The sequence below is a fragment of the Apium graveolens genome, chromosome 10, assembly GCF_009905375.1.
Source record: "Apium graveolens cultivar Ventura chromosome 10, ASM990537v1, whole genome shotgun sequence".
NCBI lineage: Eukaryota > Viridiplantae > Streptophyta > Magnoliopsida > Apiales > Apiaceae > Apium > Apium graveolens.
The window spans coordinates 131,705,911-131,718,676 of record NC_133656.1 but is presented as its reverse complement, the minus strand read 5'-3'; the positions used below and the strand labels follow the sequence as shown (position 1 = coordinate 131,718,676).

At 32.1% G+C, this 12,766-nt stretch overlaps 1 protein-coding gene across 1 annotated transcript; it reads left to right on the top strand.

The window, feature by feature from the left end:
• The first annotated feature begins 998 nt into the window (after positions 1-998).
• LOC141692261 (uncharacterized) lies at positions 999-12,513 on the top strand. The gene is made up of 17 exons (XM_074497003.1): positions 999-1,511; positions 4,077-4,179; positions 4,724-4,793; positions 4,911-4,949; positions 5,041-5,158; positions 5,314-5,371; positions 8,901-8,965; positions 9,101-9,107; positions 9,197-9,257; positions 9,352-9,411; positions 9,511-9,530; positions 9,611-9,676; positions 9,943-10,110; positions 10,513-10,770; positions 10,845-11,057; positions 11,354-11,625; positions 12,031-12,513. Exons 1-17 carry the CDS (start codon positions 1,420-1,422, stop codon positions 12,161-12,163), a joined length of 1,803 nt encoding a protein of 600 aa, XP_074353104.1. The 5' UTR covers positions 999-1,419; the 3' UTR covers positions 12,164-12,513.
• Positions 12,514-12,766: the final 253 nt, after the last annotated feature.

Genomic DNA, 12,766 nt, shown 5'->3' with positions numbered 1-12,766 from the left:
CAAATTCTGGCTCAAGAGACATAATAATAAATTCTCCTTTCATGAAATTCGAACCCATAATGAAAAAGATAAATATCCCCTTTTTAATCAACTGAGTCTCTGCAGACCCAACACGCTATTTAACGGTGTTTAACTAGACAACTTCCTACAAAATCAACACAACTTGTACTTAACTTTACAACCCGTAAGTCAATTTATAATTTAATTATATATTTTTTAAATTTGTTTTCTTGATTTTGACCCTTTTCTTAATTTAAAATTTAACATATATTATTAAGTATTTTTCTAATTTTAGATGAAAATAAGAAATAAGAACGTGTAAAGTTATCAATTTTTCTAATATTCGAAGATGATAGAAGTTGGATTTATCAAAATTATACTCTCTGATCCATTATACAAGTCATTTTGATTTTTTCACACCTAATTTTAGGTGTTTTGACCATGTAATTACCAATCCATTCTACCACAATTTGAAGGTCTAAAAAGGGCCGCATCTCCAATACTCCAAGACCACTTTCCTCTTTTAATGGGCTCCATATATGTCACCTCACTCAAAAATAGGTAATGACTAAGTTCATACAATGCAGGAGATCATTTAGTAGTATATACAATGTAGGAGACCATTTAGTAGTATATAAAATATTAAAAACAAACAGGAAAGTATGTTAGTGGGGGGAGAAAATCAATTAAACTATATTAAAATATTAGTAGGAAACTAAATGGGCAGTAGTCACCAAAATGGGCTTGCCCAATTTTGTCAGATATTATCCAATCCTATTTTTGTTGAAAACAGGTGGCCAAGTCACTTTGGCAGTCCCAAGGCAGGGAAATGAGCTGCTCTTATTAACAACTCAAAAAGGCCCAATAAATTACATACGGCTTATAGGCTTCTGGGAGAAAGCCCAATTCGAATAAACCAATGACTAAGGTGGCTGAAAACCACGCAGCCCATCCAATAAAAAACAAGGCTTGTACGTTACGGATACGAAATCTAAAACACTCTGACCAAAATACCCCTCCATACAATTCCCTCTGATCTCTCTGTGTTTAATTTCACAGAACATGTGAATTGTAAAACACTTGTTGATTTTTTGTTTACAATCCATTTATTACATTTGTTAACTCTACCATTAAGTCAATTAAATCAAATCAACACACACATATTTTTTTATACACAACTAGTATTAAACTAAGCTGATTTGATTTTGTGGGCACCAATCTCAAGTTTTGATTTTTGAAAAAAGCCCCCATTTTTGATCTGGGTTGGTGTAAATCTGAGTGAAAACACAGAAAGAATTAAAGAAAAAGAAGAAAGATTGAATCTTGAAGGTTCTTGAACTTGGTTATGGCTTATTGAGAGATGCTGCTAATGGGTTTTCAAGTGTGTGTTTTTGTTGATTGTGTAGCATTTTTGGATTAATGAGATCAGTTATGAAGATTTTGAGCTGGGTCATTGTGTTTCTTGGCTTATTTCCATCTGGGTTTTCTTTGATTGATGAATTTGGTCAAGCGTAAGTCTTTTTCTTGATTTTGTGTTTTTGGTTTGTTGCATTGTCATTTGTGTAATTGTTGTATTTTTTTAACAGAAAGTGACCTTTTAGGATTTAGATCAATTGATATTGAAGTTGCGGTTTTGTGCTTATATACATTGAATTGAATGCATCTTGGAGAAGTTAATAAAAGTTTAATATGTAACTATGTAAGCTATCCATTATTATTTCGAGAGGAATGCATACAGAGAACAAGATGCGCAGCTTGTTTGTTTAGTGAATTATAGGTTTGGTTTGTTGCTTGGTTAGGAGAGGGTTGTTGCGATAAGATTTAGGTTCATTTAAGTGTGAAATGTGAATTGCTTAGCGATATCAATATACAAACTAGATCTAGCATTTGTGTTTGTACTGATTCTATGAATACTAGATCAGGTAATTCTTGCTAGAACGGTAGAACCCTACTACCATTTACATGTACAGTATTAATATTGCCCGTCTCCAGTTTCTGTTATTTTGCCAATTTTGTCATCATGTAGTAATATTCGAGTATGAAATGGGTGCTTTATAAAAGTGACGGAGAAGTTTAACTTGTATTTGTTAACGGAATTAAGTCATTAACTACGTAGTAACCGCCTTGGAAGATGAGTTAAATTGCGGATCAATGGTAGTAAGGGTTGTTTTGTAAACTGTTTATTGATGTGAAAGATACAATCCCATTTTGTAAGACATTTAAACTGTATTTTTGCGACAAATGTTAATATGTTCCTTGTTTAGTATGAAAGATTTTGTTTTGAGAGAATCAGATACTGATCATACTTCACATAGATATATTACTTAAAGTCTTGGGCAAAATAAAATTGAATTTAATATCCTAGAAATATATTTTGGATGGCTCGCAATTGCACCAACAAACCTCTTTCAGTTTCAATTTTCAGACTTGAATGGCCTCTTCATCTTATTGATCTTCATCCCCGTCTCCATTTAAAAGCTACAGTCTATACACATGAATCACATCTACTGCCGATAGTATAGTAGTGGAATTCAACCGCCCAATTTGAGGGTTTTGGATCTTGGTTGCATCTGTTTGGAATTTTATTAATTTGGAACAGATCTTTCTTTTTCAATTATATACTACTTTGTGCGCAACACTGCCACCACATCTATTTTGTACTAGCATTATATGGGAATTGTATTTACTATTTAGGGACTGTTTGGAGGCAGAAGAATGCCAAGATTTTCTTGGCTGCTTTTGCCCTGCTTATTTTTGGATATATAGTTATGTATTTGCTTTAGCCTTTAGTCTAAGCTGAAATTGTTACCTTGTCCTCTTCTTTGTAATATTGCACCATATCTTGCAGACTTCCACTACTTTGGGTGTCTGTTGTGCCAGCTAAAAAAACATGACATGCAAACAAAATTTTAAAGATAATCACAAGCGATACTACATTTGACTTTATTTTATCTTTGTTCCCACTTGTAGCATTCTGTCTTTTGAAAATAAAAATTTTCTATATCTAAAAAGCCAAAATTCTAATTTCCAGGATTTTTGAACGAGAATCATGATCACCAGATGATGGGTGGATAGCAACCTTGAAGTTATAAAGTAGATATCATTTAGGATAGGATCTATTAAGTGCTTTTACATGCAGTGCATATAGAATTACCTACGGGGTTCTAAGCAACCTGACATACACAATGCACTAGTTTATGTAATTTATCTTTCAATATGTACACCAAAGGTCACATGAATGATTTCTGTGCAGCCATCATACTTGTTTCGTCGAACTAGTTTGCATTGTTAGCTCTTGTTCTCTATAAGAGGTCTCATCTGTTCACAGGCATACAATATTACTCTCAAGCAGGGGTGATTCTAGAGTGTTAAATGGGGTGACAATTGTCCCCCCATTATATAATTTTTTTTAAGTATGATATGTTTATTATGTATCCTCATTGTGTAGTATTCAGCGATTAACCATGTCAAGAGTAATGTTGGTAATAGTATGGGGATGAGGTGCTTAATTATTGTTTAGTATATTTTATTGAGAAAGATTTAGCTTTAAATATTCGTAACAAGTCGATGAAAACTCTTAGGGGAAAAATATAAGTGCTGTTTGACAATTTGATTAAATTTTACTTGCATAATTACTAATTTGTACCCCCATTTCCAAATTTCTGGAATCGCCACTGCTCTCAAGTATGTTGTTAGAAAGAGTATTTGTCCTTTAAGAGTTTGTTGAAGATAGATATGATTGACTTTACTAAAACTAATCATAATCCTAGCCTATCCATCTTCTATAGTCTTCTTGGTCCATTGCTAATGGAACCTACAGACTTATTTATTTTACTCTTGGCGAGGTTGGATATTGATTCTTATAAAACTCTTCATCTTCATATAATAGCTTACTGGATTTTTGATTCTGAGTGTATAAGTATAGTTACCAGATAAAAATGCAAGTAATTTCACATATTGCATTAGTTGCTGTGATCCTTTTTTCTGTAGGGACACATATATAGTTTTCATTCTTTATGAGTTTATGGAAATATGTCAAGTAAAGAAGCCGTGATTTTATTGATCTTCTTTTCCAGGTTTCCTATTGTAGAACCTGATCCTGGTCATACAAAACTTCGCCTTGCGAGGGATGGACTGGAAGCAATTAAAAGGATTACTACCCCAATTGCGGCTGTTGCTGTAAGCTTCATGTCTATTAGCAGTTTTTAGTAATATTTTAAGGTCCATAATTCTGTTTTTTCAACAGATATGTTTAAACTATTATTACCATTCTGTATCCATTAATCAGCCTTTCTTCTGTTAGTCTCAGCTTCTTTTTTACTAAATTGTTATAAAAATGTTTCTTGATTTCTAAGACGGGGACAATAAACTAGTTTGACTATGCACTGCGCAAATCCATCACAATTTAAGAATCGTAATATAGGGATTAGGAGTACCTTTGAACTTTGTTTACATACCTTAATGTTATTAATGATAAAAATACCTAAATTTTTATTTTTTTAAAAAAGTAATTTGAATTTAATATATTTATACACGACCAAAAACTAAGAAAAACTTATGATCAAGTACCTCATTATAAACCTTGAAGGACACACATGAAAATCATAGGGGACAATTAAGGTGGAATGGAGGAAGTATATTAAACCTGTATCCTATATAACCCCCGCTCATCTTTTTGGAATAATATTAAAATCTGAATATTATTTCATGGGTGTCTTAACAGGTAATTGGTCCATATCGCTCTGGAAAATCGTTTCTGCTTAACCAGCTTCTCTCACTTTCCTGTAATGAAGGTGCACCCTTTTACCGTGTCATAGTTTATCTTGTGAAATGAAGTATTCACTCTTAGTAATATTATATAATCTGGTTCTCAAGAAAATTGTTGAATTATGATGTTTGAGTGTTTGCAGGTTTTGGTGTTGGGCACATGCGTGATACTAAAACAAAAGGTGGCTGCTAGGATTTGTCTTGATGCTTTGCATTTAAATTCTATTCTACTTGTTGATATCACCCACAACATATGCCTTTGTTCCTCTACAGGTATATGGGTATGGGGAACTCCTATTGAGGTAGATATTGATGGAGTTAGAACTTCCGTCTTTTATCTCGATACAGAGGGGTTTGAAAGTATTGGGAAGTCAAATGTTTACGATGATAGGTAAGATTTAGGCTAAATGTGGCTAAAATATATATATAAATATATATATATATATATATATATATATATAGAGAGAGAGAGAGAGAGAGAGAGAGAGAGAGAGAGAGAGAGAGATTTATGTTATATCCTTAATTTCTGTTTTTCTGGCATTTCAGGATTTTTGCATTGGCGACTGTTCTGAGTTCTGTGCTTATCTATAATTTGCCCGAGACGGTATGTTGTCCTGATTGTAACTTACTCTTTTAATTGATCCCTCTCATATAAACACGCACACACCACACGTAAGCTCTAGCATAATTGTGTGAGACCTACTCCTCCTGCATCTTGATTTAGGGTTGCTGGTTGGTACTCTAGCCTCACTAGAGATGCTTTAAAATTAAGACTCATCTTGGTGCACATTTAATTGGTGCCTGCAATCTAAAAGAGTATACAATTTAATGTGCACAAACTGGCAGTCACATCCCTTCTAGATGGCTAAGAGGCTATCAATCCAGTTAATTAAATATTACTACTATTGTTTTAAGACTATCTATATAACTTGTGAATAAAGGCCCAGACTGTCACTATTTGAGTTAATAATGCCCAAATTGTCACTTTCGGGGAAAAAAGCCCAAAATGTCACCTCATAACGGAACATCATCTTCCGAACATCGTCTTCCGTTTTTAGTTTTTAAATTTAAAAAAAAAAATATACAAATGCTACATCATGTAACGTTTTGCCTCTTATTTTTTTTTTAAATGTCGCAATGTGACTTCAACTCACGTTTTGTGTTTTGTGTTTTATTTTCTTCTTTTAAGCTTTTTTTGGTGTATTATTTAGGGGCCCGGAAACATCATTTAATGTTACGTTTTTCAATATTTATTTGTATTTAATATTTTTAGAATTTATAAATGATACCATAATTTAACAATTTTTAACATTTAGGGTTCACCAATCCTCTTTTGGGTTTTAGAAACATTTTAAAAGAAATTAATAAGGCCCTAAACCCTAGGAACCAGAAATATTAATTTTAAATTAAATAATTTTAAAATTTAAGAATGTAACTTAATTTAATAATTTCAATATTTATTTTTATTTAATATTTTTAGAATTTATAAATGATGCCATAATTTAACAATTTTTAACATTTATGGTTCACTAATCCCTTTTTGGGTTCTTGAAACATTTTAAAAGAAATTAATAAATGTTACACCGATTTAGGGTTTAGGGCTTAGGAACCCTAGAGCCTACACCCTAATTTAATCTAGGGTTTAGGCCCTAAACCCCAGGAACCAGAAATATTAATTTTAAATTAAATAATTATAAAATTTAAGAATGTAACTTAATTTAATAATTTTTAACATTTTAGGGTTTAACAATCCCCTTTTGGGTTTTATAAAATAATTTAAAATATTTTTTTATTAATTTATGATTTAATAATTTACAAGATATAGTGTTTTGTTTTTTTTTAAATAAAGGTAAAAACGTTACTTTATATGACGTTTGCTACCAAAACGCTGCTTTATCTAACGTTTTGCCTATATAAAAAAAATTCAAAATGCTAAAACGGAACACGAAGTTCCGTTTTCCCATATATAAAAATAAATTAAAATACTAAAACGGTTCACGAAGTTTCGTTTTACCTTTAAGAAAAAAAATCAAAACGCTAGACGATCTTCAGTTATGAAGTGACAGATAGGGCCTTAATTTTTAAAGATGACAATTTGGACCATTATTTACACAAAAGTGACATATAAGGCCACCACCCATAACTTGTTAAGATCTATGATCTTCTCAAAATAATATTTAAGAGCAAGTAATAATGATATTTAGTTATATATTTTATTACTTTAATCCTATGGTTTTATATTTAATTGACTTTCTTTTCCAGTTTTAATGCAAGTAATTTTGAGTATCTTAAAATTGTGGAATAATAGGAAAGGAGAAGATAGCAAATTGAAGTAAAACTGCGATAAATTTATACACTTATGATTGGGTTGGTACGGAAACAAAGGGAAATTGTTTATTTTTGTGTTGTATCCTTGCAAATTGTGAAAATTTTTATGAACATGGTTGTCATATTTTTCTTAAAAATAAGGACAATTTTTGTGATAAAAAACAACTCTCTAAATTTATTTGCACTTTATGTGGTTCTTTTAGTTTTTTCGTGCTTTTGGAGAAAATAATGATAGATGATTGGGTCTATAATAGTTGTGATATTGGGGCCTGACGAGGATGTAGATTATATGTAATATAAAGTTGTGCTAATATAAATATGAAGTGATTTATATTAGCCACTTTTTTTATCATGTATATTTTGTTGGGACCAGTTTAAGTTCATGTTGGGTAATGCCTTTATGACCAACATCTGTTTGACCCTTTGCCATAGGTGAACTAGGGATTGCAGAACAAATTTGAAATGATATTTGTAAGGCTTAATTATAACTTAACTCTTAATGTATGACACGTTATACACATAAACGCCTAAAGAAAAAAGTCGTATATTTAAACCCTTTCAGTATGAGATTTATTCGCTTTAACCCTTTTGTAAAAATTTCTTCCAATATTGCCCTCAACCTCAAGGGTTATTATGTCTGCAATCAGATATTTCAAGGGCAACATTGTTCGTCAATCATTTTCTTGTCATTTTTATTTATTAAATAATATATATATATATATATATAAATATAAATATATCTATACTATTATATTAAAGACGAAACATTAAAATTTTGGTTGTTAGTCCTTGGTCATTGAATCCATAGCCGTCCGATCAAATTGACGAGAACCGTTAGATTTAGTCTTTAAAATTTAGTATTATTTAAGAGGTGTAAGGTTCGAATCGTGCCAGCAACATATTAAAATTATAATTTACAATATATAATGATAAAAACAACCGTGCATTGCACGGGCTATATACTAGTATATATATATAAATGTATAATATACTAGTTAACTACGTAGTATTATATTTTATTTTACTTTCTTTGAATCTTACTAGAATTATAATTTTTACTTATAATAAAAACATGCAAAATTATAATATACTATTAATATCTCAGTTAATATGCAATGATAACCGATATAAATTAAAAATTATTTGATTGTATAAACAAATTAATATGATAAATATCTTTTTAAAAAATTAGATATTAAGTAATTTTAGATAATTTTTTGAAAGAATCAAAACAAGTATATAAAAAATGATTGAAGGGTTAAAGTTTACAAAATTCATAGGTTAGGGGCAAAAGTATACGACCTTTAAGGTTAATATTGGAATAACATTCAGCAAAAGGGTTAAAGTGTACAAAACTTATAGTTAAGGGGTCAATATATACATTTTTTTGTTCAAGGGTTCATGTGTACATCAGGTTATACTTTAAGGGTTAAATTATAGTAAAGACTATTTATAAAGTTTTAATGGTCAGAAGGGTAGCAAATATAATCTTAGTAGCGTGAAAGAAGTTAAAAGTAGTACTAAGAAGAACAAACTTTAAAGTTTAAACTTACCAGATCACAATTTTGTGGTTTCTTATCTGATCTCATTTGCGTCTATATTAGGCAGTAGCCACTATGCAGTGTTCATGAGACAGGATAGCTATTCAATAAAGGCAATTTTAGTTAGAATTTGTGGTATGGGCCTGTAATTTATGCTGGAATTGGATGCTTTCACATCCACAGTAGCACATCTATTAACTCTCAAGTCATATATGGATTTTAATCTGTTGGTATTAATATTAGTTTTTTCTTTTGCATGCTTAGATTCGTGAAGCAGACATATCTCGGTTGTCATTTGCAGTTGAGCTCGCTGAAGAGTTCTACGGAAGGTCTGCACATCAATAGTTAAAAATAATAACAATTCTGCAGGATCTGGCATTAGAATAATCTTCAGCTCTACTATTTCGATTTGTTCTTGCATAACACTGACTTGTTTTGTTTGATATATGTTTTTTCATTTACAGGGTGAAGGTATTCTCAAGCCGTATTAATATTATATGCTATTCTGAATCTATTCTATGTTTCTTGGCATATTCTTTGTTAAACCGAGCATGTTGCAGGGGCAAGATGTGGCCTTCGAACCAGCTAAGCTCCTATGGCTTATACAACGCGACTTCTTGCGTAAGTTTAAATTTTTTTCAATATTGGTTGTGTAGTTCCCCCACTGGTAATAGTTTCTCTTTTATAATTTACGAGTTTGATTGGCACTTTACAGAAGGAAAGTCCGTGAAAGAAATGGTGGATCAAGCTCTTCAACATGTTCCTAATTCCGATGGTTAGTGTTCCATTGATGTTTTTATTAGCAGTGTGTTTTCTACCTATGACAATTATGTACACAAGACTTTTGGACTAAAGGGTTTTTATGTTATTGCAGGTGATAAATACATTGATCAGGTATTGCTCTTTCCTAAATCTCACAGTTGAATTACATACTAATTGAAATTCATTTTGTGTGTTTCCTGGTATTCATTCAGATCAATCACATCCGTGATTCCTTAGCTATTATGGGTGACAATAGTACAGCCTTCAGCTTACCACAGGTATGATTCTTTATTCATTTATACTCTTGCCAGTAGGATGAAGACACAACTTACCTTTAGCTCTCACTTTTATATATTTTCTTGGTATGAGACTCTGGTATCAATTCAAAACTATTATTGTAACTTACATAAGAAACATGTGGTGTGACTGTGTGAGCATCAATGCCCATAACAAATGACTTGGCATCTGTCTGGTAGTAATTTTGTTTGTAATAAGCTGCATTTTTTAACGTCACTTACTTCATCTATTTCGACTTTCCAAACAGCCTCATCTTCAGCGGACAAAGCTTTGTGACTTGAAGGATAGTGATCTTGATCCAAGTTATGTCAAGAAGCGAGATCAATTGAAAGAACTTGTTGTGTCCGTCATTCGTCCAAAAGTAGTGCAAGGCAAATTTTTGAATGGAAAGGAGTTTGTATCTTTTCTAGAGCAGGTGCATTTTTCTACTCAATTTATTCTGCTTGTAAATGTTAAAAGAGTAAATGAGGTTCATAAACTATTAAGAACAAAATTTCAACACGGTAGTTATGAAGTGGAAATCAATCACTGATTACTATGGCTTCCTTGCTGATGTGGGTGCATCACATTTAGGTTATATAGTTGTGTAACAATGTAGAGTGATTTTCTATTGGGTAATAAAGTTTTAGATAGGAACTAGTTTACGAGTGTTCCATACTTTCTTGTTGATAATTAGTATCCTGGTGTAACTTCTTTTTGCTTTTTCTTAAAAGGTACATCATGCTGTGCAAAGCATTAGAGTTCATCATATTATTGTCTTGGTCCGTATATCTTATTTTGTGCATTTATATTCAACTAGAAAATACTTGTGTTTCAGATCCTTGAAGCCTTGAATAAGGGAGAAATCCCTTCAACTGGTTCTCTAGTAGAGGTTTTTAACAAGGGAATTCTGGAGCGATGTCTGAAATTGTACAATGATAGGATGGAAAAAGTGGTTTTACCTGTCTCTGAGGAGTCTCTGCAAGCAGCTCATGAAGCTTCGAGAGAAGTATCATTGAAGTCTTTTGACGAGCAACATTTTGGTCGTCACCATGCAAAAAAATCAGTTGAACAATTGAATGAAGAAATTGAGAAAGTATGTATTCTTACACCTAGTACTGGGACTCTGGGAGTGGATTAACTTCTAAATATAATTTTTATTATTTGCAGGTGCATAAGAATTTCATTATGGTAAATGAATATAATTCTGCAAAGTTATGTGAGGGACTATATACTAGGTGTGAAGACAAAATGGACCAACTTCAAGTCCTCAGACTTCCATCTATGGCAAAATTTAATGCAGGTTTCCTCCAGTGCAACAGAAGTTTTGAGAAGGAATGTGTTGGCCCATCTAAAACCAGCTATGAGAATAGAATGATGAAGGTGTTTTTCCCCATATCTTTTTGATCATTTTTTCAGAAACTGCCTCCCTCTTCTGTATTTCTTGTGAATTTTACTTAAGTTTAGTGCAACAATATATCAAAAATCACTAAAGGAGCTATGTTGGCAGTTCATAGAAATGATAATGTAAGAGCGTAAATGTTAAAAATATCTGTCTCGGTGAAAAGTTATTCGTATTGGTTTTAGTTAAAATTAGAAAATTAGTCCAGCTGCTTCCCATTTTTGCCCATGCATAATTCAAAGTTAAATGTTTATGTGCTTGTTAAATGATTGTGCAGATGTTGGGAAAATCAAAGTCTCTGTTTATTAAAGAATATAACCATCGCCTCTATAATTGGCTGGTGGGCTTTTCTCTTGTCATGGTGGTGGTAGGAAGATTTATTATTAAGTTCTTTCTGATTGAGATGGGAGCATGGATAATGTTTATATTCTTAGAGACATACACAAGGATGTTTTGGTCAGCGGAGGCTCTTTATTACAACCCAGTTTGGCATTTTGTAGTAGCGACTTGGGAAACACTTGTTTACAGCCCTATTCTTGATGTGGACAGGTAATAGCTTCATAGCTCTACGTACTGTACATTATTTGTATTCTTAGAGGTAGTTTTAGGTGGAAAATGGGATATTATATTTGAAGTTTAACCATCTTCTGATTAGCACATATTGCCTCTGTACTCGTAACCATACAATTCCATTGTCGCAATTGACAATGCATTATTTTGCTTGGGCCTGAATCACTGTCATTGGAGGAGCATCATATTGTTGATGAATGCTTTATGGAAATATTTTCACATTGTTTCTCTTCTAACAAGAAGAAACTCATTCGTCTTTGTCACATCTTAGTTATTTGGTAGAGGAAAAGAGTGAACCAAAGTAGATGCTCTTTCTAAGATGTATTTTTGAGTTTAATAAGATATGCTAGAATCTTACAATTTGACTTCAATTTGTTGACACAGATGGGCCATTCCTCTTGGTATAATAGTATTGGTCTTGGTAATATATTGGCGGTGTTATGGAAGGAGAAAACATGGTTCCCAGTGGCTGTTGCCTATGTACAACAGTCCAAAAGATCGACGAAGATCAGAGTAAATGGACCACATAGATGTGTTATCTCGGTGAACTCTTCCACTTTTACACAGAACATGCTGGATCATGGTTCATGATACTTCTTTGGTTGTTATCTGTGCACCACTCACCACTGTAACTGTAAAACAGCAAATTATACTATCATCTTTATTGATGTTGCATGTATACTAGCGGACAGTTAACTTGTATTCTTTTTTAGGAGCTGGGAATCTGCAACTTTGTAGCTAGGAATACAATTTTTTTTTCCAAAATATGGAAAATATGTTTAGTTTCACTTGTGGGTGACTGGTTATTTTTCCATCAACTGAAGTGAAACTAATTTACTACTCTAGTATATTTGTGGGATTATTTTTTGTTTTTAAAATCTCCTGTAAGAATGAATATATAGAAATATAAGCTCGATCAAACACCGTCACCGTCTTTATTATTTCTGTCTTTCTCTGCTTGAAGTATAAAATGTACATTAGACAAATGTAGCAATAGCTAGTTAAATTCTAGCAATATATGTCTAGTGCTGCATAAGTGCGATCTAATATTGTTCGTCATATAATAATCCTCTATAATCCTTTAAGCTGTGCTCCCGAGTTGAAATTAGGAGATACTGAG